Source organism: Pecten maximus, chromosome 3 (genome assembly GCF_902652985.1).
Source record: "Pecten maximus chromosome 3, xPecMax1.1, whole genome shotgun sequence".
Lineage (NCBI taxonomy): Eukaryota > Metazoa > Mollusca > Bivalvia > Pectinida > Pectinidae > Pecten > Pecten maximus.
Genome location: NC_047017.1, coordinates 37144157 through 37171695, shown reverse-complemented (window position 1 = coordinate 37171695; position 27539 = coordinate 37144157). Strand labels below are relative to the sequence as shown.

Sequence of the window (27539 nt, the reverse complement as noted above, 5' to 3'; positions counted from 1 at the left end):
ATGTGTAGTTGCATCTCTAAATTTGTGGAAAATGATTAGAAATATCATGTTAAATCATGTTATTACGGCGTTATGTAAAATCTATTCCAAAATGAAATTTAAGTACTTGACTTACATTTAAAACTCTAAAAAACAATTTCATTGATACTTCTATTAGTACATGATTGAGTTGATGGAGTTGTTGCAATTATCTATGAAATAACACCTGTACAAACATAACAATCTAATTTGTATTGTAAAAATCTAGAAAGCATTAACAACATTACTGAAAGTACAAGTACCTACAGATTAACTATTGTATTTAACTAAGTACAAGTACCTACAGATTAACTATTGCATTTAACTATAAAATCCACTATAAATTACAATTAAATAAATCAGGAAAAAATCTCATACTGTAAGAACTAAAAGGTTTTTTAATTAATGAACAAGTTTTATAACAAAAATATTCTATATACATGTTAACATTTTGTTTTGTAAATTGCATTGTTTCTAGATGTTTCCTGGAATGGAAACAATCTAATCATTTATTAAAAGACAGACTATTTCAGAATACAAAATAAATATATTCTTAAAGAAAGCTCTTTTGATGTTCTTATTTATACCACTTGTAAATTTGAGTAATATAGACAATGTTCCTAAATATATTAATATTCCTAAATATATCAATATTGATTTAATTTGATCAAGGTTTGTCAATACAATGGAATAATTGGAGATCAACATTTTAAGATTTATAAGACTAGCATGGTCAATCATATTTTTCAAGTTATCGTTTCCTTTGATATAGGTAATGATACGAAAGATATAAATCTACAGAGAATACAAGTATGAGAGAATATGCCTACTTAATTATATGTGTACAATACATGTAACATAATCAGTGCATCATTAATTTTATTGGGTATTAGGCAAGCATCATAAGTTTGTTGACAATGGAATGTCCTCTCTCCAATATGTAGCTATATGTATGGTTTTCTACGGTAAATTATAGCATGCTGATTTGTAACCATGGTCTTATTTCCACGCATAGGAAAAAAGCCAGTTTCCATTCTTATTGTTGTAATATGTCTATAAAACACAAATCTGTGTTATCTTCTCTAGTTTACTGACCAACATGTGGAGATGCTTTTATACAAAAGTTAGTGTCTAGTGTATTACTGTTAAGTAATCTACACACAATGTAAACACATTAACATCCATCCTTAGACCAATCTAGAGACATGGATTTAGGGTTGATTCGGTCCCAAATCTTCCTTTACTGTGCATGTACAGGGCATGTGTACAAATCTTCTTCCGTCTATTCCATCAAATGGTTCTTAACTAGAAGAGTCAATGCGTGCCCTTCACTTCCTGAGGGAGCCTCCAGATGACGCTTGTCGAGCTAACATGATGGCCGGACGTAGGTACTGACGAAGGTACTCTATGCTGAGTGGCTGTTTGGATACCATCTCCTCAATTGGCTGTTTCTCTGCCATCATTCGTGACCCATTAAAGTCCATCTGAGCTCAATTAGAACACAGTTGTTACATAATCACATTGAAATACAAAATGTACCTGTATTATAGTAGCATACAATAAGCTCTAACACTATAGTACCTGTTAGATGTCCTTATATGTGACATTGAAATACATGTACTGGTAACATGTACTTCCCTGAAGGTCTGAGGTATACCAACAAAAGGCCCATGGTCCTTAACGTCATCTAATTAAAACAGACCCTGATACTTTTTTAGTAATCATATTCAGTAGTAGTATAGAGATAGACAACTGGCATTGTACAATACTGTATGTTGGCCATGGCACCATCTCGGATTTATAAATGAGCAACCCGAAAAAAACAACACTTGGTCAGGACCATCTCAAGATCACTTCTGGCAAGTTAGAGCAGAATCCCTGCCGTGGAACTTGAGAAGAAGCTTAAAAAAATGTTATTCAGGAAAACCATGATTGCACAATTATGTTACAAAATGGATGGTGTAGCTGCTATGTCAAATTTTTACAAGGTGGAAAAATAACAACACTTAATTGACTTCCTTTCCTGGCACCAGTGGAACTTGAGAAGTTTTAAATGTATTTTTCATAACAGTTGCCATCTTGGATTTGAACCAGCCGAAAAATAACAACACTTTGCAGGACCATCTAAGAATCACTTTAGGTAAGTTAGAGCTAAATCTCACTAGTGGAACTTGAGAAGTTTTAAATAGGTTTTGTTCAGGAAAACCTTGATTGTGCAAACATGTTACAAAATGGTCGCTGTGGCTGCAATTCAGTCCCACTGGTAGAACTTGAGAAGTTTGAAAAGTGAAAAAATACACACGGCGTATGGCAAATGGCCAACAATGGACAAAGCATAATGCCAAAATTTGAACTATTAACAAGCATTTTTACAACAGCACATTGAAAATATCTCAAATCTACATCAAAATGTTTATGAATTCTTAATTTAAACTTATACCTCTGTTTACCTGTGAAATTGGGTATACTAGCTGTTGAGCTGATTAATGTATAAAGCTGTATACATGTAAATTGAATCATACCTGCATCACATAAGTTGCCATGGAGTACATTTTGTTGTCTCTAGTAACAGGTTCTATGATCCAACCACTAGGCAGCATCTGGAAATTGAATGTGTGACAGCATTAGTCAGATAAATCAAAAGTCTATTTCAGATATACATATTGTTTTATAGGTTTTCCTGGCTACATAAACTAGTACATAAATCAAGACCAGTATCACTTGTTTTACTGCAACAATCTCTGTATTCATGAAAAAGTCGATGTACTTCGATGTTTGAGAATTTTTTCTCAGATGAAATAAAAATAGTTTGTAATGACTGTAATTGTTTCAAATTTACTACACACTACTTGACAGTATACATATGAGACCAAGAGCTCTTTCAGGTAGAGTATTTACCTTTTCGTCTAGATGACATGACTCACCTTGACTCTGTTACAGTTAGACGACAGGACTTATCTGGACCCTGTTACAGCCAGAAAACATGACTTACCTGGATCCTGTTAGTTAGGTGACATGACTAACCCGGACCCTTTAACAGCTAGATGACATGACTTACCTGTACCCTTTAACAGCTAGATGACATGACTAACCTGGACCCTTTAACAGCTAGATGACATGCCTTACCTGGACCCTTTAACAGCTAGATGACATGACTAACCTGGACCCTTTAACAGTTAGATGACATGACTAACCTGGACCCTTTAACAGCTAGATGACATGACTAACCTGGACCCTGTTACAGCTAGACGACATGACTTACCTGGACCCTTTAACAGTTAGATGACATGACTAACCTGGACCCTTTAACAGCTAGATGACATGACTTACCTGGACCCTTTAACAGTTAGATGACATGACTAACCTGGACTCTTTAACAGCTAGATGACATGACTAACCCGAACCCTTTAACAGCTAGATGACATGACTAACCCAGACCCTTTAATAGCTAGATGACATGACTAACCCGGACCCTTTAATAGCTAGATAACATGACTAACCCGGACCCTTCAACAGCTAGATGACAGGACTTACCTGTACTTTGTTATAGCTAGATGACATGACTTACTGGAACCCTTTAACAGCTAGATGACAGGACTTACCTGTACTTTGTTATAGCTAGATGACATGACTAACCTGGACCCTTTAACAGCTAGATGACATGACTAACCTGGACCCTTTAACAGCTAGATGACATGACTAACCCGGACCCTTTAACAGCTAGATGACATGACTTACCTGGACCCTTTAACAGTTAGATGACATGACTAACCTGGACCCTTTAACAGCTAGATGACATGACTAACCTGGACCCTTTAACAGCTAGATGACATGACTAACCTGGACCCTTTAACAGCTAGATGACATGACTAACCTGGACCCTTTAACAGCTAGATGACATGACTTACCTGGACCCTTTAACAGTTAGATGACATGACTAACCTGGACCCTTTTACAGCTAGATGACATGACTAACCTGGACCCTTTAACAGCTAGATGACATGCCTTACCTGGACCCTTTAACAGCTAGATGACATGACTAACCTGGACCCTTTAACAGTTAGATGACATGACTAACCTGGACCATTAACAGCTAGATGACATGACTTACCTGGACCCTTTTACAGCTAGATGACATGATTAACCCCAACCCTTTTACAGCTAGATGACATGACTAACCCGGACCCTTTAACAGCTAGATAACATGACTAACCTGGACCCTTTAACAGTTAGATGACATGACTAACCTGGACCCTTTAACAGCTAGATGACATGACTAACCTGGACCCTTTAACAGCTAGATGACATGACTAACCTGGACCCTTTAACAGTTAGATGACATGACTAACCTGGACCCTTTAACAGCTAGATGACATGACTTACCTGGACCCTTTAACAGTTAGATGACATGACTAACCTGGACCCTTTAACAGCTAGATGACATGACTAACCTGGACCCTTTAACAGTTAGATGACATGACTAACCTGGACCATTAACAGCTAGATGACATGACTTACCTGGACCCTTTAACAGCTAGATGACATGACTTAACCGAACCCTTTAACAGTTAGATGACATGACTAACCTGGACCATTTTACAGCTAGATGACATGACTAACCTGGACCCTTTAACAGCTAGATGACATGACTAACCTGGACCCTTTAACAGTTAGATGACATGACTAACTTGGACCCTTTAACAGTTAGATGACATGACTAACCTGGACCCTTTAACAGTTAGATGACATGACTAACCTGGACCCTTTAACAGCTAGATGACATGACTTACCTGGACCCTTTAACAGTTAGATGACATGACTAACCTGGACCCTTTAACAGCTAGATGACATGACTAACCTGGACCCTTTAACAGTTAGATGACATGACTAACCTGGACCATTAACAGCTAGATGACATGACTTACCTGGACCCTTTAACAGCTAGATGACATGACTTAACCGAACCCTTTAACAGTTAGATGACATGACTAACCTGGACCATTTTACAGCTAGATGACATGACTAACCTGGACCCTTTAACAGCTAGATGACATGACTAACCTGGACCCTTTAACAGTTAGATGACATGACTAACCTGGACCCTTTAATAGTTAGATGACATGACTAACCCGGACCCTTTAACAGCTAGATGACATGACTTACCTGGACCCTTTAACAGTTAGATGACATGACTAACCTGGACCCTTTAACAGCTAGATGACATGACTAACCTGGACCCTTTAACAGCTAGATGACATGCCTTACCTGGACCCTTCAATAGTTAGATGACATGCCTAACCTGGACCCTTTAACAGCTAGATGACGTGACTAACCTGGACCCTTTACCAGCTAGATGACATGACTAACCTGTACTTTGTTAGAGCTAGATGACAGGACTTACCTGTACTTTGTTATAGCTAGATGACAGGACTTACCTGTACTTTGTTCGAGCTAGATGACATGACTTACTTGCACTCGCTCTGTACCACTGGGTACTGGTAGGCCATTGTCTACAGACTGCATGGCTATTACATATTTCTCCCCATCCATCCGCTCATTTTGGAGGACACAGAAATCAAAACACTCTTTCTTAAACATGTAGACAAGCTCGTGGTAAAAATAAACTGCAAGAAAAACACAAGGTAAGCTTGTAGATAACAGCAAAATGTGTACTTCAATAGAGATTTTTAACCATTCAACCAGTACAGATTACATGAATTTTTGGTGTACCACTAAACCAATAATGCGACTGACTGAGGACACAGCAATTGCCCTTGGATATTGCTCCCTACTGGTGTCATGGTAAAGAGTTGGTGTATCTAGTAGGATACAACAATTACCCTTGGATATTGTTCCCTAGAGGCGTCATGGTAAAGAGTTGGTGTATCTAGTAGGATACAACAATTACCCATGGATATTGTTCCCTAGTGGTGTCATGGTAAAGAGTTGGTGTATCTAGTAGGATACAACAATTACCCTTGGATATTGTTCCCTAGTGGTGTCATGGTAAAGAGTTGGTGTATCTAGTAGGATACAACAATTACCCTTAGATATTGTTCCCTAGAGGCGTCATGGTAAAGAGTTGGTGTATCTAGTAGGATACAACAATTACCCATGGATATTGTTCCCTAGTGGTGTCATGGTAAAGAGTTGGTGTATCTAGTAGGATACAACAATTACCCTTGGATATTGTTCCCTAGTGGTGTCATGGTAAAGAGTTGGTGTATTTTGTAGGATACAACAATTACCCTTGGATATTGTTCCCTAGTGGTGCCGTGGTAAAGAGTTGGTGTATCTAGTAGGATACAACAATTACCCTTGGACATTACTCCCTAGTGGTGTCACGGTAAAGAGTTGGTGTATCTAGTAGGATACAACAATTACCCTTGGATATTGTTCCCTAGTGTTGCCGTGGTAAAGAGTTGGTGTATCTAGTAGGAAACAACAATTACCCTTGGATATTGTTCCCTAGTGGTGTCATGGTAAAGAGTTGGTGTATCTAGTAGGATACAACAATTACCCTTGGATATTGTTCCCTAGTGGTGCCGTGGTAAAGAGTTGGTGTATCTAGTAGGATACAACAATTACCCATGGATATTGTTCCCTAGTGGTGTCAGTGTAAAGAGTTGGTGTGTCTAGTAGGATACAACAATTACCCTTGGATATTGTTCCCTAGTGGTGCCGTGGTAAAGAGTTGGTGTATCTAGTAGGATACAACAATTACCCATGGATATTGTTCCCTAGTGGTGTCATGGTAAAGAGTTGGTGTATCTAGTAGGATACTACAATTACCTTTGGATATTGTTCCCTAGTGGTGCCGTGGTAAAGAGCTGGTGTGTCTCGTACAACACACGCTACCATTGAACATTGTTCTTAGTGGTGTCATGGTAAAGAATTCGTGTATCTAGTAGGCTTTTATTGTTTTAGTTCCCTTCACAATACCGACCGAGTTTCTGTATCTTTTTCCCAACGACAGTTAAGCTTAAAATATATTGTTATAATATTATAACTGAGCAATGAAAAAATTGCAGATTGAAAAAATTAACGGACTTTCTGTCTACTTAACTTTTTAACAAAAACCGTTAGAAAACAAGATGGAAATAAAGTAGACATTCTTACCAATTTTGGCTTTATCTGTGATACTGCTTAAAACATCAACTTTCTAAAAATAAAAAAAAACAAAACTACATTGAATAATTTGAAAGTAATTGACATGATGATTTATAATTGTATACAGATTTATGTTGGATTACTGACAATCAAAATAAAAGGTTAGAGCTAATGTGATAATTTATATTGAATTCCTGATAAAGCTGGTTACATTCTGAGGATATTACATCACATAGCTACTCTGACAATTTGTGGGATGCTCAGTGTCCTTACCTTCAAACTTTCATCATAGGTGAACCGTGTCCTAGGATTCTTGATTGCTTCAAACACTCTCTGTGGCGAGGCACTGATCAGACCTTTACCCACAAAACTGTACATACACAACAATGTATGATGTTAGAGAAATACTATCACTGTTCATAGACAACAATATATGATGTTAGAGAAATACTATCATTGTACAGACAACAATGTATGATGTTAGAGAAATACTATCACTGTACATAGACAACAATGTATGATGTTAGAGAAATACTATCACTGTACATACACAACAATGTATGATGTTAGAGAAATACTATCACTGTACATAGAATGTATGATGTTAGAGAAATACTATCACTGTACATACACAACAATGTATGATGTTAGAGAAATACTATCACTGTACATAGAATGTATGATGTTAGAGAAATACTATCACTGTACATAGACAACAATATATGATGTTAGAGAAATACTATCACTGTACAGACAACAATGTATGATGTTAGAGAAATGCTATCACTGTACATAGACAACAATATATGATGTTAGAGAAATACTATCACTGTACAGACAACAATGTATGATGTTAGAGAAATGCTATCACTGTACATAGACAACAATATATGATGTTAGAGAAATACTATCACTGTACAGACAACAATGTATGATGTTAGAGAAATGCTATCACTGTACATAGACAACAATATATGATGTTAGAGAAATACTATCATTGTACAGACAACAATGTATGATGTTAGAGAAATACTATCACTGTACAGACAACAATGTATGATGTTAGAGAAATACTATCATTGTACAGACAACAATGTATGATGTTAGAGAAATACTATCACTGTACAGACAACAATGTATGATGTTAGAGAAATGCTACCACTGTACATAGACAACAATATATGATGTTAGAGAAATACTATCACTGTACAGACAACAATGTATGATGTTAGAGAAATACTATCACTGTACAGACAACAATGTATGATATTAGAGAAATACTATCATTGTACAGACAACAATGTATGATGTTAGAGAAATACTATCATTGTACAGACAACAATGTATGATGTTAGAGAAATACTATCACTGTACAGACAACAATGTATGATATTAGAGAAATACTATCACTGTACATAGACAACAATGTATGATGTCAGAAAAACTGACAAACGTACCTAAACAGGGAATTAGAACGGTTTAGAACCTTTTTGAATATCACTACATCCATCTCTAGTCCCCAAAACCTGAAAAAACAAAAAGGTCTAAAATATAACATTTTTAGTGTAGATGACAAGAAATATTACACACCTTAAATATCTATACAGTTAAAAAGTACCGGGTAGTCTGTCTCAGTATCTATATATCATAGTCTTTTTTAGTATATATATATCATAACAATCTGTTTATTAATGTTATACGTGTTTTTGTTTTCAAAAGTTCTTGATGTAAATGACAGCCATTACAGACACATTATACACATCACTTACGCCCATCCCCCTGAGCTATCTGTCTGCTGACTCTGTGTTTTCCTCAGCTCTATGTTTGACACACGCAGTGCCTGTAAATAAAAGGAAGCAGTGCACAAAAGATACAAGATGATTGAAAGGGGTCTAATCATGGAAGTTGTATTTATTTTGAAAACCCTATCCTTCTTTGCTGTATAGAATGCTTTTAAATAAGACAGAATAATTATATACTTATCACCAAAGTCAACAAGTTTACACAGACTGTCTGTATTACACAGCCAAGTCTATTTTACAGTAAGCAGTAAGTCTGATTTACAGTAATCTTAACAAGGTATACTGCCAGACAGGTTTACACTGTCAGGTACACTATTAAGTCTGGTTTACACAGGTACGTTGTTAAGTCTGGTTTACACAGGTATGTTGTTAAGTCTGGTTTACACAGGTATGTTGTTAAGTCTGGTTTACACAGGTACGTTGTTAAGTCTGGATTACACAGGTATGTTGTTAAGTCTGGTTTACACAGGTATGTTGTTAAGTCTGGATTACACAGGTATGTTGTTAAGTCTGGTTTACACAGGTATGTTGTTAAGTCTGGTTTACACAGGTATGCTTTTAAGTCTGGCCTTATTTATATCTTACCAATGCCAATATGTCTGCAGCAGACTGATTCGCTAGTGTCATGAACTTGACAACATCTGCTGGAGTTGTGGGCTGTGTATCTGTTGAAAGATAAGCACATTACATTTATATATACAATGTAAAATGTTTGGAATGTTGCATAGAATTCAAAGTCCTTACCACCAGCAATAAGCATGGCTCACATCGAAATGCCCATACCCTCATCAATAAAAATACCCTCATCAATAAAATAAATATGTACAGAGGTTCATGAGATAGCTTGAACACAAAGTTTTTTATTTTAAAAGCTGTATATTGTAACCTTTGACCTTTAACTTTGACTGATTATCACTAAAATCTAATCAGTTGTTGAACTTAATGGTTGGAATATGAATTAAATGGGGTTCATGAATTATGTTGTGAAGAATCAAAGCTTTGCATGGATGTACAGATGCATAGACAAAGTGATTCCTATAGCCACAGTTTTACAAAACGGGGATTGGGGCAGGGGGGTATAAAAATGAATAAAGGGCCTAACTCTGTATAAAGCTGGGAGTGTGACCTCTGTTCTGTACATGTTCTGTCATCATAAGATATACTTAAATACACAATTGTAGTGACACACAAATAAGTATATATTATGTGCACTGAACAGAACATACTGTTGGAGAACTAATTACCAAATTACCAAATTACATACAGGTATTTACAAGTTTACATACAGTTCAGTGTTGTAGTATTGTCTGTACTTAAAAGATGAATAGATAAATAAATTGCACCAAATATTACAAAACTAAACCTAAACTAGTAATAATTTGCTAGATCATAAAGATGTGTTAGTTAAAAGTGTACCGGATAGGTCAAACACATCATCCTGTGGTGTCTCCGACTCTATAGATGACACAACACTGCCGGTGTCTGTATCCTCCCTGGCTAGCAGCTGTTCATCCTCCCCATGATGACCATTGATACTGCCATTCTCATAACCAGTCTTCTCACTGCTCTGCTCCACTATATCACTATATCTACTACGCTGGTCTCCAGTGTCTATCTGAGAATGCCCATTGTCAATGGGTGACAATTTCTGTGAAGGTAAGCTTTCTCCTAATTCCCTGTTGGAATGTAACAAGTTTGTGGAGTGCTGAGCATTGTCAGCAGGTTGTATGAGTGGGTGAGACCGTGAATCTGTATCCCCCATCACTATTCCTATGATGTCTGTGTCTGACTGTGAACGCCGCTGCTGAAGTCCTGACATTTTGCCCTGAGAATTAGTTCGCAGTCTCAGTATGGATTCAGATTTTTGTAAAACTAAAGATTTTTGTTTGTCATTGAGAGATGAGAATCGATCATAGAATTGTTTGTCCCGTTCCTCTTCACTCGATGAATCTGCAAAGTTGTTTGTTTGACTGTTGTTGCTAAAGTTTGGCATTCGAATACTGGTAAGTGGAGTACATTTCACTTTGCGTAGACTAAGGTAGTCCCGAAGTGATCCCAACAGACAAGCCACTTGGGTAGCACCGACACTGGAGAACAATACATTGTGAACTAAAATGGTGACCAAACAGCTGTCCATATCTGGAAAAGAAGTGGATTTCTTTTTAGAAAGAATCAATTGAATAATGTGAAATGTAATACATGTGCAAGTCATCAATGTCTTTCATAACTCGTTCTATAACAACTAATAATTTCAATAAATTCCATAGAAATATCTTAAATGTTTGAAATCATTAACTTTAAAGATCTTTGGATACATGTACAAGGAAGGGTGGACAGGCAGTCATTTTCTTGACATATCTCGTCTGAATATTAATGTCTAAATATAAAATTCTCAACTTAAATGCTTTAAAAACATTTTTCAAATCTCAATCCAACTGACCTTCAACTGGCTGTACAAGGAAGAACATGGCCTGGAATTTATCCTGAGAGGTCTGCAGCATCCAACAACAGCCATTGTCCTCCCTGTTCCAGTGTCTACAATAGTCAATACATATGACTTATGTTTGCAGGGTTAACTCTTCACCTAGAAAACATCTTAAAAGAAATGAAGTCCCCTATCCTACCATTGTTTGACAAATTTCATAAGTACCATTTTTTGACTTTCAGTCACAGATGTTGGAACCCTGACACATAGTCTCTTTCAAGGTATTCTCTTAATATAATATGATCAAAATCACGAAATACTCTGATAACTTTCTATAAATAGTAACACTGATGTCAATACTGACCTTGAAACCTTGAAACATGAACTCATCTAAGATATTCTAATGTATGATCTTTTGATACAGTTTGATCAAAAGCAAGAAATTTAGCTTCTGTTGCACCACTTCCTGTCTTATCTCTCTTACCTTGTAAACAGCTGTGGCACCACTTCCTGTGTTGCCCCCCTTACCTTGTATACAGCTGTGGCACCATTTCCTGTCTTATCTCTCTTACCTTGTATACAGCTGTGGCACCACTTCCTGTGTTGCCCCCCTTACCTTGTATACAGCTGTGGCACCATTTCCTGTCTTATCTCTCTTCCCTTGTATACAGCTGTGGCACCACTTCCTGTGTCCCCCCCCTTACCTTGTATACAGCTGTGGCACCACTTCCTGTGGTATCTCTCTTACCTTGTATACTGCTGTGACACCACTTCCTGTGTTGTCTCCCTTACCTTGTATACTGCTGTGGCACCACACCCTGTGTTGTCTCCCTTACCTTGTATACTGCTATGGCACCACTTCCTTTGTTGTCCCCCTTACCTTGTATACAGCTGTGACACAACTTCCTGTGTTGTCCCCCCTTACCTTGTATAGTGATGTGGCACCACTTCCTGTGTTGTCTCCCTTACTTTGTATACCGCTATTGCACCACTACCTGTGTTGTCTCCCTTACCTTGTATACTGCTGTGGCACCACCTCCTGTGTTGTCTCCTTTCCTTGTATGCTGCTGTGGCACCACTTCCTGTGTTGTCTCCCTTACCTTGTATACTGCTGTGGCACCACCTCCTGTGTGATCTCTTACCTTGTATACTGCTATTGCACCACTACCTGTGTTGTCTCCCTTACCTTGTATACTGCTGTGGCACCACCTCCTGTGTTGTCTCCTTTCCTTGTATGCTGCTGTGGCACCACTTCCTGTGTTGTCTCCCTTACCTTGTATACTGCTGTTGCACCACTTCCTGTGTGATCTCTCTTATCTTGTATACTGTTGTTGCACCACTTCCTGTGTTATCTCCCTTATTTGTATACAGCTGTTGCACCACTTCCTGTGTTGCCCCCCTTACCTTGTATACTGCTGTGGCACCACTTCCTGTGTTGTCTCCCTTACCTTGTATACTGCTGTGGCACCACCTCCTCTGTGTAATCCTGGGATTTTGGATTAATGACCACCTCCTGTATAACATCCTGCCCCATGCCCTTCTCCATCTTATAAGGGGACTGGTTGGTTGGACCAGATTTACTTCCCTTGTTGGACTTGACCAAACTACAAGTGACCACACCAGGCTTCCAATCCTTCAGTTTACCAATATCACGGATAGTCTGGTATACAACCTATGGACACACCAGTTAAACAATGTTATATCTAACATAGCATTCACCACAACACAGTATATATATATATGGTAAAATGTACATATCTTTAGAGGCAAGAGTTACAGATCTATAGAGGTAAGAGTTATAGATCTATAGAGGTAAGAGTTACAGATCTATAGAGGTAAGAGTTATAGATCTATAGAGGTAAGAGTTACTGATCTATAGAGGTAAGAGTTACAGATCTATAGAGGTAAGAGTTACAGATCTATAGAGGTAAGAGTTACAGATCTATAGAGGTAAGAGTTACTGATCTATAGAGGTAAGAGTTACAGATCTATAGAGTTAAGAGTTATAGATCTATAGAGGTAAGAGTTACAGATATATAGAGGTAAGAGTTACAGATATATAGAGGTAATTGCAGATTCTATAGAGGTAAGAGTTACAGATCTATAGAGGTAAGAGTTACTGATCTATAGAGGTAAGAGTTACAGATATACAGAGGCAAGTGTTACAGATCTATAGAGGTAAGAGTTACAGATCTAGAGGAAGGTGTATATACCTGTGACGAGGCAGGCATCTTACAGTAGGTAGTGTATACAAGGATCCGATCCTCCTCGCCATCCCCCAGGAAACTCTGTGTCCATACTCTGGTATTGTGAGAGTAGCCAAACAACCTCCAGCCATTGTTGCTGAGCACTGGGAACACCTGAACAAATACATTGTTACATACACTTTATTACATACTTTTGCTGTCTATAAGGTACGTTCCATGATGTATGATAATATGTAATTGTTTGGTAAATAAAAATATAAAGGATGTAAATATCTATTTCATAATAATGATTAACTATGTTATCTATGTCATCTTTCAATGTGATAATTAAAACTAGCATGGCTAAATTTTCGATATGATTGTACAATATTTCTATTTGCGCTGCATTTTCATTACCTGGTATATAACCTTACCAAACAAAATAGAAAGTTATCAGATCATAATTTTCACATAATTCCAATTGGTGTAGTGATATAAAGAACGTGTCTGTAACATTCTCATTAAATGACAGTGTTTTATCTGGCATCACTATATAAAGTGTAATTTTGGCATTACAAAAGTCTGTTCTGTTTGATTGACAAAACATGATTGATCAATGTAACTTGCAACAATTTATGTAGTTCTGTTGTATAAAAAGGTGGATATCCTCACAGTGGAATATATTTATCAAAATGTTGAAATTAAATTGATAATTTTATGTTTCTTTCCACAAACAATATTTTCATGCCGGGGACGGTCACATGTACTTGTTAGCTATATAGGTCACAGGTAAAGGTCCCATTGACAGTACAAATTTTGACTTTGGAATGCTATAATTAAAAACACTATTACATTTTGGATATAACTTCTATCATATCTCCTCTAGAGATAATCAACATGTAAATTTCAATTAAAACCCTTCATTAAATAAGATATTGAAATAACTTGTAGCAGACAATGTGTGCATAAAACAGTGAGCCCAGTATTGAGATTTATTAAATGGTCCGGGCCGGCCGATTTAATGGAGAGCATTGTTGAAATGTTTTCGCTATAGGGTAGCCATCATCCGATTGGTTGTTTTGATGATGGCTACCATACAGTCGAAACATGTCAACAACGCTCTCCATTCGTTGAACAATTTAATGAATTCCAGCTGGGCTCACTGTTTTATGCCCACATTACATGGATTTTTGGTGAGACCTCTTGTATACACCTGGATTTGTATAATTCTTTACATTCTGAGATGTTGAATTCTCAAGTTTCATCACAATGTGATATCATAATTTTGATATGTGTAATTCAAACTTGGCCAGCACACATTTTAACCTCTAGACTGTTATTCAAGCAACTGCATTAATATTAGACTAGCTAATTAATCACCAGCAACAAACCAAATCAAATTTTGCTAAACCTATCATCAGAAAATACCTGCGCATGGAAATACCAGATTTAATGATCATTTTTGTTTTTGATATTAATGCTTGACTGTGTCCCAATTGCTTTTTAAAGGTATAGTTATTTTTAATCAAAATTACGGTAAACAATATCTAATGTCCTTTACCTTTGATCTTGCAATGACTTTCAGGAATGTCTTAGGTTCCAACTTCTTTACATCCTGCAGAAAATTTTGAGAGTTTAGATTTAAAGTGATTAGAAAACAAAAAGAAGAATATGTACCTGGGCTGTCATTATATCTAAGCTAATAGCATACATGTTTAATTTGCTGGGCAGGTGCGCTCAATGATTACCACTAAACTATTCCCAATTAGTTATCAATTACCTGTAATTAACTTGTTGCGATAGCTCATGCATCAGACTAAGGAAGCTGACTGCCATGTGTACCATGTGTGTGCTCTGAAGAGTATGTAACAGGCCTCTCATATGTTGCTTTGTGAGGTAACCATCAACTAATATAGAATGACAGCACTCAAAATTATCCTGATGGGATACCAGTGATCAAGTACAACAGGAAAGTTGCCTTTTGATCTTGGGAAAAATGAATTTTGGGTGACCACTGGATAAATCAATGTAGCTGCCAGTGGAAACTGTTTCTCTCACCAGGTATAATGATTCAATTTCCAAATCGACAATCAATCATAGCAATTTTTTTCATTACCGGTACTCTCTGTTGCTCCTACAATTTGTACTGCAGGATCTTTCGATATGTTTCTCTTTTCTTTTCTGGCATTTTATCTTGTTTACCTTCCACTTTCATTTTATATCAGTAAATTTATATCTTTATCAGGTTCCTAAGTGCTATACATTGCGGCATATCATGAATATAGGTCTTTTTAAGAAGGAGATCTAGATGTTTCAAGATAATTTGATGGAAGGCCAACAGATGTGACACTATAGCCCACAGGTATTTCATTCAGGTTAGCTAATAAAGATGAATCATGATATAAATATTAGACTCGAGTCACAATGTACAATTGATATATGTATACAGAAAGATTAGATGTGTTGAAATATAGAAACTGCTGATATCACCTTATCAGAGTATACATATACATGTACATCATGTACTATGTAAATGTTAGTGACTTTCTAAGTACCAAATTGTAATACATGGACAGCTTTAATTATTTAATTGAATTACAGAATCTCATTCAAATCAGTGTAAACAAAAATAAACAAGTAAATTAGGCTGCTTTGATAATGTCATGCAATAAATATTAGAGTAATTCAGTCCTATGAAAGAGCTATAGCTATTATATATGATGTGATGTCTGTATCCTGATCAATATCTTGTCCATCACTATGGATTATACCTAGTACTAATGATTCTACATGTACCACTGTTTATGTGTATTGTACATGTAGTAGTCAGATTCCAGGCAGTAATATAAATATCTTATACTGATGAATGCACATGTATGCATAAACACTTATACTATTAATCATAATTACCTTACAGCATTAATTGCATCAAATGAACCTTGATCTGATTATATAATGCAAATTGAATGATATTTAAAAATGAGATATGGTTCTGACAGATAGTAAATTACTATTATATAAATATTTTGCCCTTGCAATTGTAGCATCCATCAATCTCCCAACAACTTTTAATTAGCATCCCAGTAAGTATATACAAGTGTATACCATAATTAAGAAATATAATATTTTTACTGTAAAATAATTATAAAAATTAGAAATTTAAATTTTATACAAATCACTTTCCAATTATTATATATGGGTCAAATATTTAAAAATCCAATGGACCTTTTTTGATGAAATTATATGTATGATTAATATCTTCATGCAAGCATATAATGTATGATATTAAAAAGTCCTATCTGCAGTAAGTCAAACATAATATATTATTATGATCATAAATTTTAATATTTCTTTGATTTTAACCATACTTTTCTTTAACTCTGTGTATGAGTATGTGTATTGTAGACCTTTTCAACTGAAACTATTTCTAAAATCTACCTAAATGAAACAAGAAAAAAAATAGACCCACTGTAAACATGTTGATTCTTATATAGTTTGCATCTACTATGGCAAGTAAAAACTGTCCAAAACATGCCAGCGCGACTTGTGTTTGTAAGATGACACTATCAAGTGCAAATATGATAACGACCACCATGCCACAACTTTTTTTCAAAATAACAACACCGCACCCCTCCTGGTCATTTTAAATGACCACACCCCTCTTGTTTATCAGCAGAAGATACTAGTCAGAACAATTATGTTAAATATTATATGACTTATTTTGGGATTAACAAAAATAAAACGATGTTATATTTTCAAGAAAAAGTCGGTCAGTAGGGCAAAAGCAGACGACTCGTTTACACTGTACTGTACCTTTCGGGAATCTGGGTTAGCCATAAAGGAAGAATACATCACTATCGCCAAGATAACACATCCCGCTAAAAGGGGTCCAAAAATTGAAAGGAGGATTATCATTGTCATCCCTTTTGATCATTTCTGTATAAAAAATCTCAGAATGTAAGAGTAGATGAACGATACGAGTCACTCAGCAATGATGTTTTTCTCTCTGAATCAATGTCTGCATCATTCACAATATGCAAAGTTCACCGGAAGTAGAGAGTTGTCTTCCCTTGTTAAAAATGGCAGCCGCCATGAAAAAGAAGTGTGACAAAATCATTCACGGCGGGAGATGAAGAAAATGATCGTGGGTGTCTAAATAGACAAGGGTCAGTGCATCAAATGTTCATGTTCATAAGTTATTTAACAGGAACTATTTTCATAGTAGTTTTGCCCAGGATAATATTCACAACTCATAAAAAACAGTGCTTGCCGGCAAAAACTTCTAATTCAGTTGTTTACACACAAACTCACGTGCTGTACTGTAAGACAGTTTTGGTTTACTTCACAGGATCTTTTGCATGGCGTAGGCGAACCTTAAAAACAGAGCTTGACATACTTTTCTGTTCATGATGTCGGTTTAATTACCATTAAAGTTAGTATGGTATGGTAATAGCATTTTCATACAGATGTAAACATACATTTGTAGATAGACAAATGCTCTGGTACATTTCCACTTTCAGTGGTTTGGTAATGAGCCACAGCGTGTTACATTTAACAGTATGTTTCCAAAGTCTTAAACAAGGAAGGAACTGTGACATTGAAGGCAACCGATCGCGATGTACTGATGAAATAGGTGAAATAAGTATTGTGCAACAGCTACCCTATATTGATACTGGCTTATCAAGTAATTTAATTAACAAAAGTGGATTTTCAATTGAATATTGAAATGGTTTCCCATTCTGTATCAAACTGTTCTAAACATTATGACTCACTTACAGTTACAGGTACTGGTCATAATTGATTTTTCAATGAAAATGCTATAATATGAACTTTGTTTATATCATAACTTTTGAATGCAAATATGTGTGTTTATTCTCATTAAAGTTAAAGAAACTTTGAAAAAAAAGCCCATAAACATACAGTATATCATTACAGTCAATCTATCACACCTATTAAATCATACAGCCTGTTACCTCCTGTAAATGATAATGTCTGCCATATACCGTTCAGTCCATGATTAGTCTGGCAAAATTTGTTTTACAAAAGTTTCAAATGCATATATATATACATGTATATAACAGCATACCATCTGTACACCACCTAATATGTTTCCTAATTAATCATAATAGGCCCTCGGCGAATTAAGTATCAGCCGAGGGGTATCGTTTTTACAACATTACAATATTGTTTGTTGTTTATACCTACTATATTTGTGTAACTGTTCCATGTTCTATGTCTATATGTGATCGTATGTAATTTACCTTTGTCTTGATAAAGGGGCAGATTGCCTCGAAAATTTGACAATTTACTTGTCTGTACTGTCGTTATTACTACTTTACATATATATATATATAACATAGTTAGTAACACAATTGACGAAGGAAGACAACTTTTTGACTCGTGCACTGACTGGGCCTTGACCTCACAATTGACGGCACCCAATATCCTAGCCTGAAATACCTGCAGCCTATACCTTTGCGCCACATCGGCGTTCTTAAAAATGAATATTTCAATGGTGCAGTGATGATCAGCCTGATACCCTGACATGATCAGGAAGTCGTCTATTAGATGATATGAATACCTGGACCGCAATGTATTTACATACATGGATACGAATTGTACATATATTATAAATATTTCTCGCGGTACAACTACAACAGGAAATTCAAATCCATATCTTCGGATCACCAACACATAGTGTATATGATACATTGTGCTAATAAATAGATATATAACATTGTAACACAATTGACGAAGGAAGACAACTTTTTGACTCGTGCCCTGATATATATATATGTAAACATAAATGACACAACAAGGCAATTCGGGTTGAATATCGCTAACGTTTTCAAGCCGTGTATCGGATATCTTCAGGCAATATATACGTATATATGTATATATAGAATAAAACTTGTAGATACTTTGTGTATCGATTAAATAGTTTAAAAATATAAATTCAACACGACAACTGTTGTGTTTCGCTAACGTTTTCAGGCCTAACAGCCATCTTCAGGCGATTCATTTATTAACGTCTTGGTTACCACCATTATGACGTCACATACACTATAATAACACCAGGGGTGATAACGTTACTAATTAAGGTGTTATTACATTAATTTGGTGAATGTTAAGTGTCCGTTGAGAAAGTAAACATTTAAAAAAATCAATTTACATTTAATTTCGGTTTAAATATTTTCACAAACATTTCTTCCTTGCAAAGTCTTTTAGTGATGCAAGTATCCATCATTTTGTAAAAGGGATATATACAAAATGTCCCTTTACCACAATTGTCTAGGTGTTCACTAAGTCCGCACTAAGTGAGAGAGTTCGGGTACACAAACAACAGATACGTACCCCGGAAACACGCAAAATCCCACTTAGTGAACACCTAGACAATTGTGGTAAAGGGACATTTTGTATGTATCCACATTGTAGTGTATGTGACGTCATAATGTGGTAACCAAGACGTTAATAAATGAATCGCCTGAAGATGGCCGTTAGGCCTGAAAATGTTAGCGAAACACAACAGTTGTCGTGTTGAATTTATATTTTTAAACTATGTGTATATATATATGCATTGTCCATCTTCTTTCTATATTTATTGTACCCATATACACATTCAACTGTCTGCCACCAAGTGAATTTGTAAATCTTGTACAATATAGTTTATTTACCATTAATATAATTACAACACTTGTACATGTTGTATTAATAATATTAATGTTCAGATTGATTTATTTTGTACATTGTTTGATAATGTATTATACTGTAATTACATTACTTAATATTATATTACGTCATTATTACATTACATTATTATTTCATTATAATTTCATTACATTACATATTATTACATTAATTACAAAGAGATTAGGGGTGGTTACTAAACCCTAGTATCCCGTGAGGAAACACCCTTTGGTATCCAAATTTAAATATACTGTCCCTTTAAATCTTCTGTTTGACCTGATACTGTCCCTTTAAATCCTCTGTTAGACCTGATACAATCCCTTTAAATCCTCTGTTAGACCTGATACCATCCCTTTAAATCCACTGTTAGACCTGATACCATCCCTTTAAATCCACTGTTAGACCTGATCCCATCCCTTTAAATCCCCTGTTAGACCTGATCCTGTCCCTTTAAATCCCCTGTTAGACCTGATACAATCCCTTTAAATCTTCTGTTAGACCTGATACCATCCCTTTAAATCCACTGTTAGACCTGATCCTGTCCCTTTAAATCCTCTGTTAGACCTGATACAATCCCTTTAAATCCTCTGTTAGACCTGATACCATCCCTTTAAATCCACTGTTAGACCTGATACCATCCCTTTAAATCCACTGTTAGACCTGATCCCATCCCTTTAAATCCACTGTTAGACCTGATCCTGTCCCTTTAAATCCTCTGTTAGACCTGATGCCATCCCTTTAAATCCACTGTTAGACCTGATCCCATCCCTTTAAATCCCCTGTTAGACCTGATCCTGTCCCTTTAAATCCTTTGTTTAACCTGATACCATCCCTTTAAATCCTCTGTTACACCTGATCCCATTCCTTTAAATCCTCTGTTTGACCTGATACTGTCCCTTTAAATGTTCTGTTTGACCTGCTACTGTCCCTTTAAATCCTTTGTTTGACCTGATCCCATCCCTTTAAATCCACTGTTAGACCTGATCCCATCCCTTTAAATCCTTTGTTTAACCTGATACCATCCCTTTAAATCCTTTGTTTAACCTGATACCATCCCTTTAAATCCTCTGTTACACCTGATACCATCCCTTTAATCCTTTGTTTAACCTGATACCATCCCTTTAAATCCTCTGTTACACCTGATACCATCCCTTTAAATCCTTTGTTTAACCTGATACCATCCCTTTAAATCCTCTGTTAGACCTGATCCCATCCCTTTAAATCCTTTGTTTAACCTGATACCATCCCTTTAAATCCTCTGTTACACCTGATACCATCACTTTAAATCCTCTGTTTGACCTGATCCCATCCCTTTAAATCCTCTGTTTGACCTGATACTGTCCCTTTAAATGTTCTGTTTGACCTGCTACTGTCCCTTTAAATCCTCTGTTAGACCTGATACAATCCCTTTAAATCCTCTGTTTGACCTGATCCCATCCCTTTAAATTCTCTGTTTGACCTGATACTGTCCCTTTAAATGTTCTGTTTGACGTGCTACTGTCCCTTTAAATCCTCTGTTAGACCTGATCCTGTCCCTTTAAATCCAATGTTAGACCTGATCCTGTCCCTTTAAATCCTCTGTTAGACCTGATACCATCCCTTTAAATCCTCTGTTTTACCTGATGCCATCCCTTTAAATTCTCTGTTCGACCTGATCCTGTCCCTTTACATCCTGTTAGATCTGATAACATCCCTTTAATTCCTCTTTTAGATCTGATCCCGTCCCTTTAAATCCTCTATTAGACCTAGGCCTAGATACTATCCCTTTTAATTGTTCATATCTGCATTAATGTTAACTTTGTAATGACTTAAAACATATTTAACAAAATTGTGTCCCTCATTCATGTTTCAAGAAATCTATTTGCTGCCATTCTTAACCGATGCTGTGAATGCAGTTTTTATTGACAACAGGGTGAACCTTTGATTAATAATTCTGTCAATTATTTATTGTTATTTATTCATTTCAGGTGAAAGAATAATCAATGAAGTAAACAAATTAACAGTACATTGCCAAGATGACATCTATTGTTAAACTCCAAGCCTTCTCTGGTGCTCACAATGAATCTCCGCCATGCTATATGTTACAAGTGGATGAATTCCGATTTCTTCTTGACTGTGGATGGGATGAGGATTTTAATCTTGACTTTATCAAAGAATTAAAAAGGTATAAATTCATGGGTAAAAAGATATGATGTCATTCAGAAAATTCAATATGTTGGCAATGGCTCTGATTATAAATTTTACATTTCAACATAATGAATTTGAAAAGGTTGGTGTTTTATTTCAGAAATCACCAAAGGTTCTATTTGTCATTTCAAATAATGAGGTTCATTAGACTGATAAGCAGATATAAGTTTAATTGAATCAACACCTTACAATATGACTGGTTACTCCATATTCCATGACAGATTAAGCTTTGTTGTGTATGAAACGTCCACTAATCTAGAGTAGTGGACATTTTCATTTGCAGGTTTTCATTTTAATTTGAAATGCTTTATTATGACCGATTCTGTCTAAACAACAGTGGTTGGGTTGTAACTGGCTTCTAGTTGAAATTCACTCAATGATGTGAATTTCTGAAGAAGTCCTGAATGATAACACTATGTAAGTAAACATCGTAAACATTCTAATTCATCTGTAAAACTAAACCAGGAGCTTTGATTTTTTTCCAGACACACCCACCAAATTGATGCTGTACTGCTTAGTTATCCGGATCATATCCATTTAGGAGCCCTGCCATATATGGTCGGGAAGGCCGGAATGAATTGTCCTATATATGCCACTATTCCAGTGTATAAAATGGGACAGATGTTTATGTATGATCTCTACCAGGTATTGGACTCAACTACATATTATATGTATTTACATTGTGACATACTGATGGGTAAAGTTAGAAAGAATCCTAAGGTTAATCTGGTCGCATTTAAGATATTTCAAAATAAACTTCAAATGTATTAACTTTTTATGTTACAGTGTACCTATTTTTGTATGTTAGCATGAAACCTAAGTTGATAATTTGAAAATTAATGTTATAATACAGTAACATATATTATTATGTACTTGTACAGTTGTTTGTAGTGATACTATGAATTACAATGTGACCTTTGACCCTGTGGTACACTGGCATCGTGTTTGTTTCAACATAATTGCTTTAATTCTATTTTAATATAACATGAAATGATAGAAATTTGTGTAAATTGTATAAGAAATATTTGTTTTAATATTTTTTTCTAGCTTCAAATGATATCAAATCAAATTGTTGCACCAAAGACTTTCAATATGTTTTCTTTTAGTCGAGACATAACACAGAAGATTTTGAAATATTCAGCCTGGATGATGTTGATTGTGCATTTGATAAAATCCACCAGCTTAAATATTCACAAACTGTACACATGAAAGGTGAGTTTAACGAGGCATACATACCCTCACAATGTTATAATAAGCAGTTTTCCCCCATCTGTCTATCCTTTCATTCATCTATTCTTTTTCAGGCTATAAGACTGAATCTTTATTAGTGAACCATGTATGGATATGCTGCCAAAATGATATCTTATATCTGCTACTGAAACAATAAAAATTAGTTTGATGTACTATGGTATATTAATTCTCTTTAAATTTTGGTCAAGTCTGTATTCTTCAAGGTCACAGAAAGAGGTGACACTGAATTATTTACCCACTTCCCATGGTTTACAGATTACCCCTTTGTCAGTCGGACACGTGATAGGAGGTGCTATATATGGTAGATTGTCTATGTATACCAATGATTGTTTGTGTTTAAGGTAAAGGGTCACGGTCCACATATTACCCCTTTGTCAGTCGGACACGTGATAGGAGGCGCTATATGGTAGATTGTCTATGTATACCAATGATTGTTTGTGTTGTTAGGTAAAGGTCACGGCCTACAGATAACCCCTCTGCCTGCTGGACATATGATAGGAGGCACTATATGGAAGATTGTCAAAGATGGAGAGGAGGAAATTATATACGCTGCTGACTACAATCACAAAAAAGAAAGGTAAAATAATTTCCAATATGTTATGTATTTCAACTCTGGAATTGTAAAACTTCGGAGCTGAATTCTAAGTGATTCTAATAATAGATTATACATGTTTTGGAATATTTCGTCTCTTCAGGCATTTAAATGGCTGTGTCCTGGAGTCCATATCACGACCTTCCTTGATGATCACTGATGCCTTCAATGCTACATATATCCAGTCTCGTAGACGCACCAGAGACGAACAGCTCATGAGTAAGACCAGATGTTCTCTTCACATCAAGTGTGAAATCTATGGATTATACATATGGGAATGAAAACCATTTAATTTTTTGAAATAAAAAAAAAATAAAAGAAGCTTTTATGATACTTTTCATGAAGAATAGGACTGGTTATAAGGAAATTGTTTATGTGTATTTCATCATTGTTTAAATCTACCAAATTCTGCACTAGTTTCTTGTGACATCATAGATATGAAATTGAAAATAAAATTTATCTTCTGTGTGTGGATATGTGTCATGTTGTATATTTCTTTTCAGCAACCATTTTACAAACAATGAGGAATGATGGGAATGTGTTGGTTGCCGTGGATACAGCTGGCAGAATGCTGGAGCTAGCACAGTTACTGGTGTGTTACAGTTTCTTTCTGTTTTCATTTGTTGTAGAGATGATGAAATTCAACCGTTACAAATTAATTTGTTTGAGCTCTTTTTTTGTGTGTGATGATTCAGATATAAAATTAGTTGTTAAGATTGTTGTGAGCATAAAGATTCTAATGGTTGAAACAGGTCTGAGAAGAGGTTTTTTTTTGTACGATTACAAATGTATAAAATTTTACATGGCTTTCACCTGATATAAATGGATTCTCCAATGGTTGGTGTTGTTTTAGGACCAGATGTGGAGGACATCAGAATCAGGCCTGTCACCATACTCCCTGGCGCTCCTCAACAATGTCAGCTTCAATGTCGTCGAGTTTGCCAAGTCTCAGGTAACATTAATATTCTGAGGAATCTATGTTTACAGTAATTTCTGAGGAACTTCTCTGGAGGTTATTTTACTATAAAGTGAGACATATTCTCTAGTGTTGTTCCCAATAATTGGAAACATTGAACATTCTCAAAAAATATCGAAAACAAATTATTGTCCTAGGTGGAGTGGATGAGTGACAAAATCATGAGAGCGTTTGAAGAGAACAGGAACAACCCATTCCATTTTAAACATGTAAAGCTGTGTCATAACCTGGCGGAACTTTCCAGAATTCCAGAGCCAAAGGTAGGCCACACTTTTTACAACAGAATATTAATTCATAACATATTGTATATTGACCTTGAATTCTGTCTCAGGCCTTGAAAAGGTTTGACCAATGCACATATTGTCTTGAAAACATTACTTCAGGACTTCAATTTTGATTATATGGAAGTCAGAGGCATAAAGTGTTACCCTTTTTCTGCCGTGGAAGGTTTGCCTGGCTAAGTTTTTAGCTTATACCACTCATTGATGGAGATAGGGATGCTGACATTGATTGTTCAATTTTGTTTTTCCTTCTTGTGACATGATTGGAGCTTGTTTAAATATTGTGTTTAAATCCATTTCTGTCAATGAAGGAAAGGGGGGATATCGTCTCTGGTTATTGTTAAAGATCATCCTTTGACAATTCTAAATGGAGGTGTTGTTGAGGTGGCTTCTGTTTGTTTACATTTTACATTTTTTTGACTAAAGTAGACTTATAAGAAAATAGATGAACAAACCAGTATTTGTTTGGCACTTATCAATGCTTTTATCACTACAAAGCATTGGTAAACAGCAATTTCTCTGTCAAAATAATTTTCACCCCAGAACTTTAGGTAGATAAGTTTACTGATGTCAGAACCTCAAAAAATAGACACAGAAACTTTAATGTAATGACGGTGACATATTTGTTGCTGACATATGTATCTTGGAGAGACAGTGTGTCTTGTAACAGAAGTAGGTTACTGCAGCCTATATTTAGGCATTTAACTGCTAAAACATTAATGAAATCATGGGTATTTATTAAAAAGATTTACAAAGTCCATCTAGACACAGGATTGTATATCAGTGTTTGATGGAGAGCATATCAAAATTCTTCTCATGATACATCAACAAGTATTGTGTGTGATTGCTTTTGCCCATTTTGATTGTTTTAATTTCATGTTGGAGTACTGATATCTCAGTTACTTGTAGACATTTGTTTGACCTATATCCTGATTACTCGTGGTGATTTTTATGACCAATATCTAAGTTACTTTCATATATCTGTTTCAATGTGTTGAATATAATAATTAGTAGTTAACTGTTTAGTGCTTTAGTAGCAGTTAGCAGGAGTTATCTTTCTTTGTCAGTGGACAGAGGATTGGTCTGTTGAAACTCTTTGTCAGTGGACAGAGGATTGTGGTGTTGAAACCAACAACTGAATGATTTATAACTGTATTTCTTGAGTATTGAACAAGCTTGGATGTTGAGAAACTGTAGCCACAACTCATTAAGGGGTATTTGTGTTCATTAAACAATTCTAATTTATTTTTTTTCAAAATTTTCTCTCGGTTACTTTAATGTTTTTAAGAAATTTGTATATGATATGTATCCATGGCAATGGAAGTTAATAACACTTAAGGCGCAAGGGTAAACTAACTTCTGAAATATTTGCTTTTATGAACTCATATCAATTTTCAATTATGAGCTTTCGGTTTTGATAGCTCATCTGCATCAGCAAGTCTTCTCTCATTAAGTGAAAATCCACAGGACTATGGTATTGGGCTGGTAGTAGCATATCAGATTGGATGACTATTAAGTCATTTCAAATCAATGACTTTGACTGACTTTGTAGTTTTCTAGGGGATAAAGTTACTAAAATCCTTTAAACAGCAGCTTGTCTTTAATCAAAAGGCCATGGCATTGATATTGGGCAAGTGGCATGCTGGGATGAAGAGTTATCAGGTTAGCCAATAGACATCCTTGATTTGCTTTCAGTAAACACACAGTGGTTGCCATTGGTACATGTATACAGTGGTTGCCATTGGTACATGTATACAGTGGTTGCCATTGGTACATGTATACAGTGGTTGTCATTGGTACATGTATACAGTGGTTATCATAAGTACATGTATACAATGGTTGCCATTGGTACATGTATACAGTGGTTGTCATTGGTACATGTAAACGATGGTTGTCATTGGTACATGTATACAGTGGTTGTCATTGTTACATGTATACAGTGGTTGTCATTGTTACATGTATACAGTAGTTGTCATTGTTACATGTATACAGTGGTTGTCATTGGTACATGTATACAGTGGTGT

General features: G+C 35.7%; 2 protein-coding genes across 3 annotated transcripts in view; one reads left to right on the top strand and one right to left on the bottom strand.

Moving 5' to 3' along the window:
• Positions 1–490: 490 nt before the first annotated feature.
• On the bottom strand, positions 491–17558 carry LOC117324057. The gene is made up of 14 exons (XM_033879672.1): positions 17355–17558; positions 15103–15156; positions 13569–13715; positions 12804–13027; positions 11371–11465; positions 10347–11069; positions 9516–9595; positions 8898–8968; positions 8586–8654; positions 7402–7498; positions 7138–7180; positions 5488–5642; positions 2541–2618; positions 491–1502 (listed from the first exon to the last, which is right to left on the bottom strand). Exons 1-14 carry the CDS (start codon positions 17460–17462, stop codon positions 1347–1349), a joined length of 2100 nt encoding a protein of 699 aa, XP_033735563.1. The 5' UTR covers positions 17463–17558; the 3' UTR covers positions 491–1346.
• Positions 17559–17604: 46 nt separating this feature from the next.
• The window catches only part of LOC117324054 (cleavage and polyadenylation specificity factor subunit 2-like), a 273294-nt gene continuing 263359 nt past the window's right edge, over positions 17605–27539 (top strand). For both annotated transcript variants that reach the window (XM_033879668.1, XM_033879667.1), the window contains exons 1-9: positions 17605–17707; positions 22196–22392; positions 22901–23060; positions 23522–23627; positions 24114–24243; positions 24362–24477; positions 24762–24850; positions 25112–25210; positions 25372–25494. In XM_033879668.1, the coding sequence (XP_033735559.1) occupies positions 22244–22392; positions 22901–23060; positions 23522–23627; positions 24114–24243; positions 24362–24477; positions 24762–24850; positions 25112–25210; positions 25372–25494 (972 nt within the window). In that variant the 5' untranslated portion in view covers positions 17605–17707; positions 22196–22243. The remainder of the gene's footprint in view (positions 17708–22195; positions 22393–22900; positions 23061–23521; positions 23628–24113; positions 24244–24361; positions 24478–24761; positions 24851–25111; positions 25211–25371; positions 25495–27539) is intronic.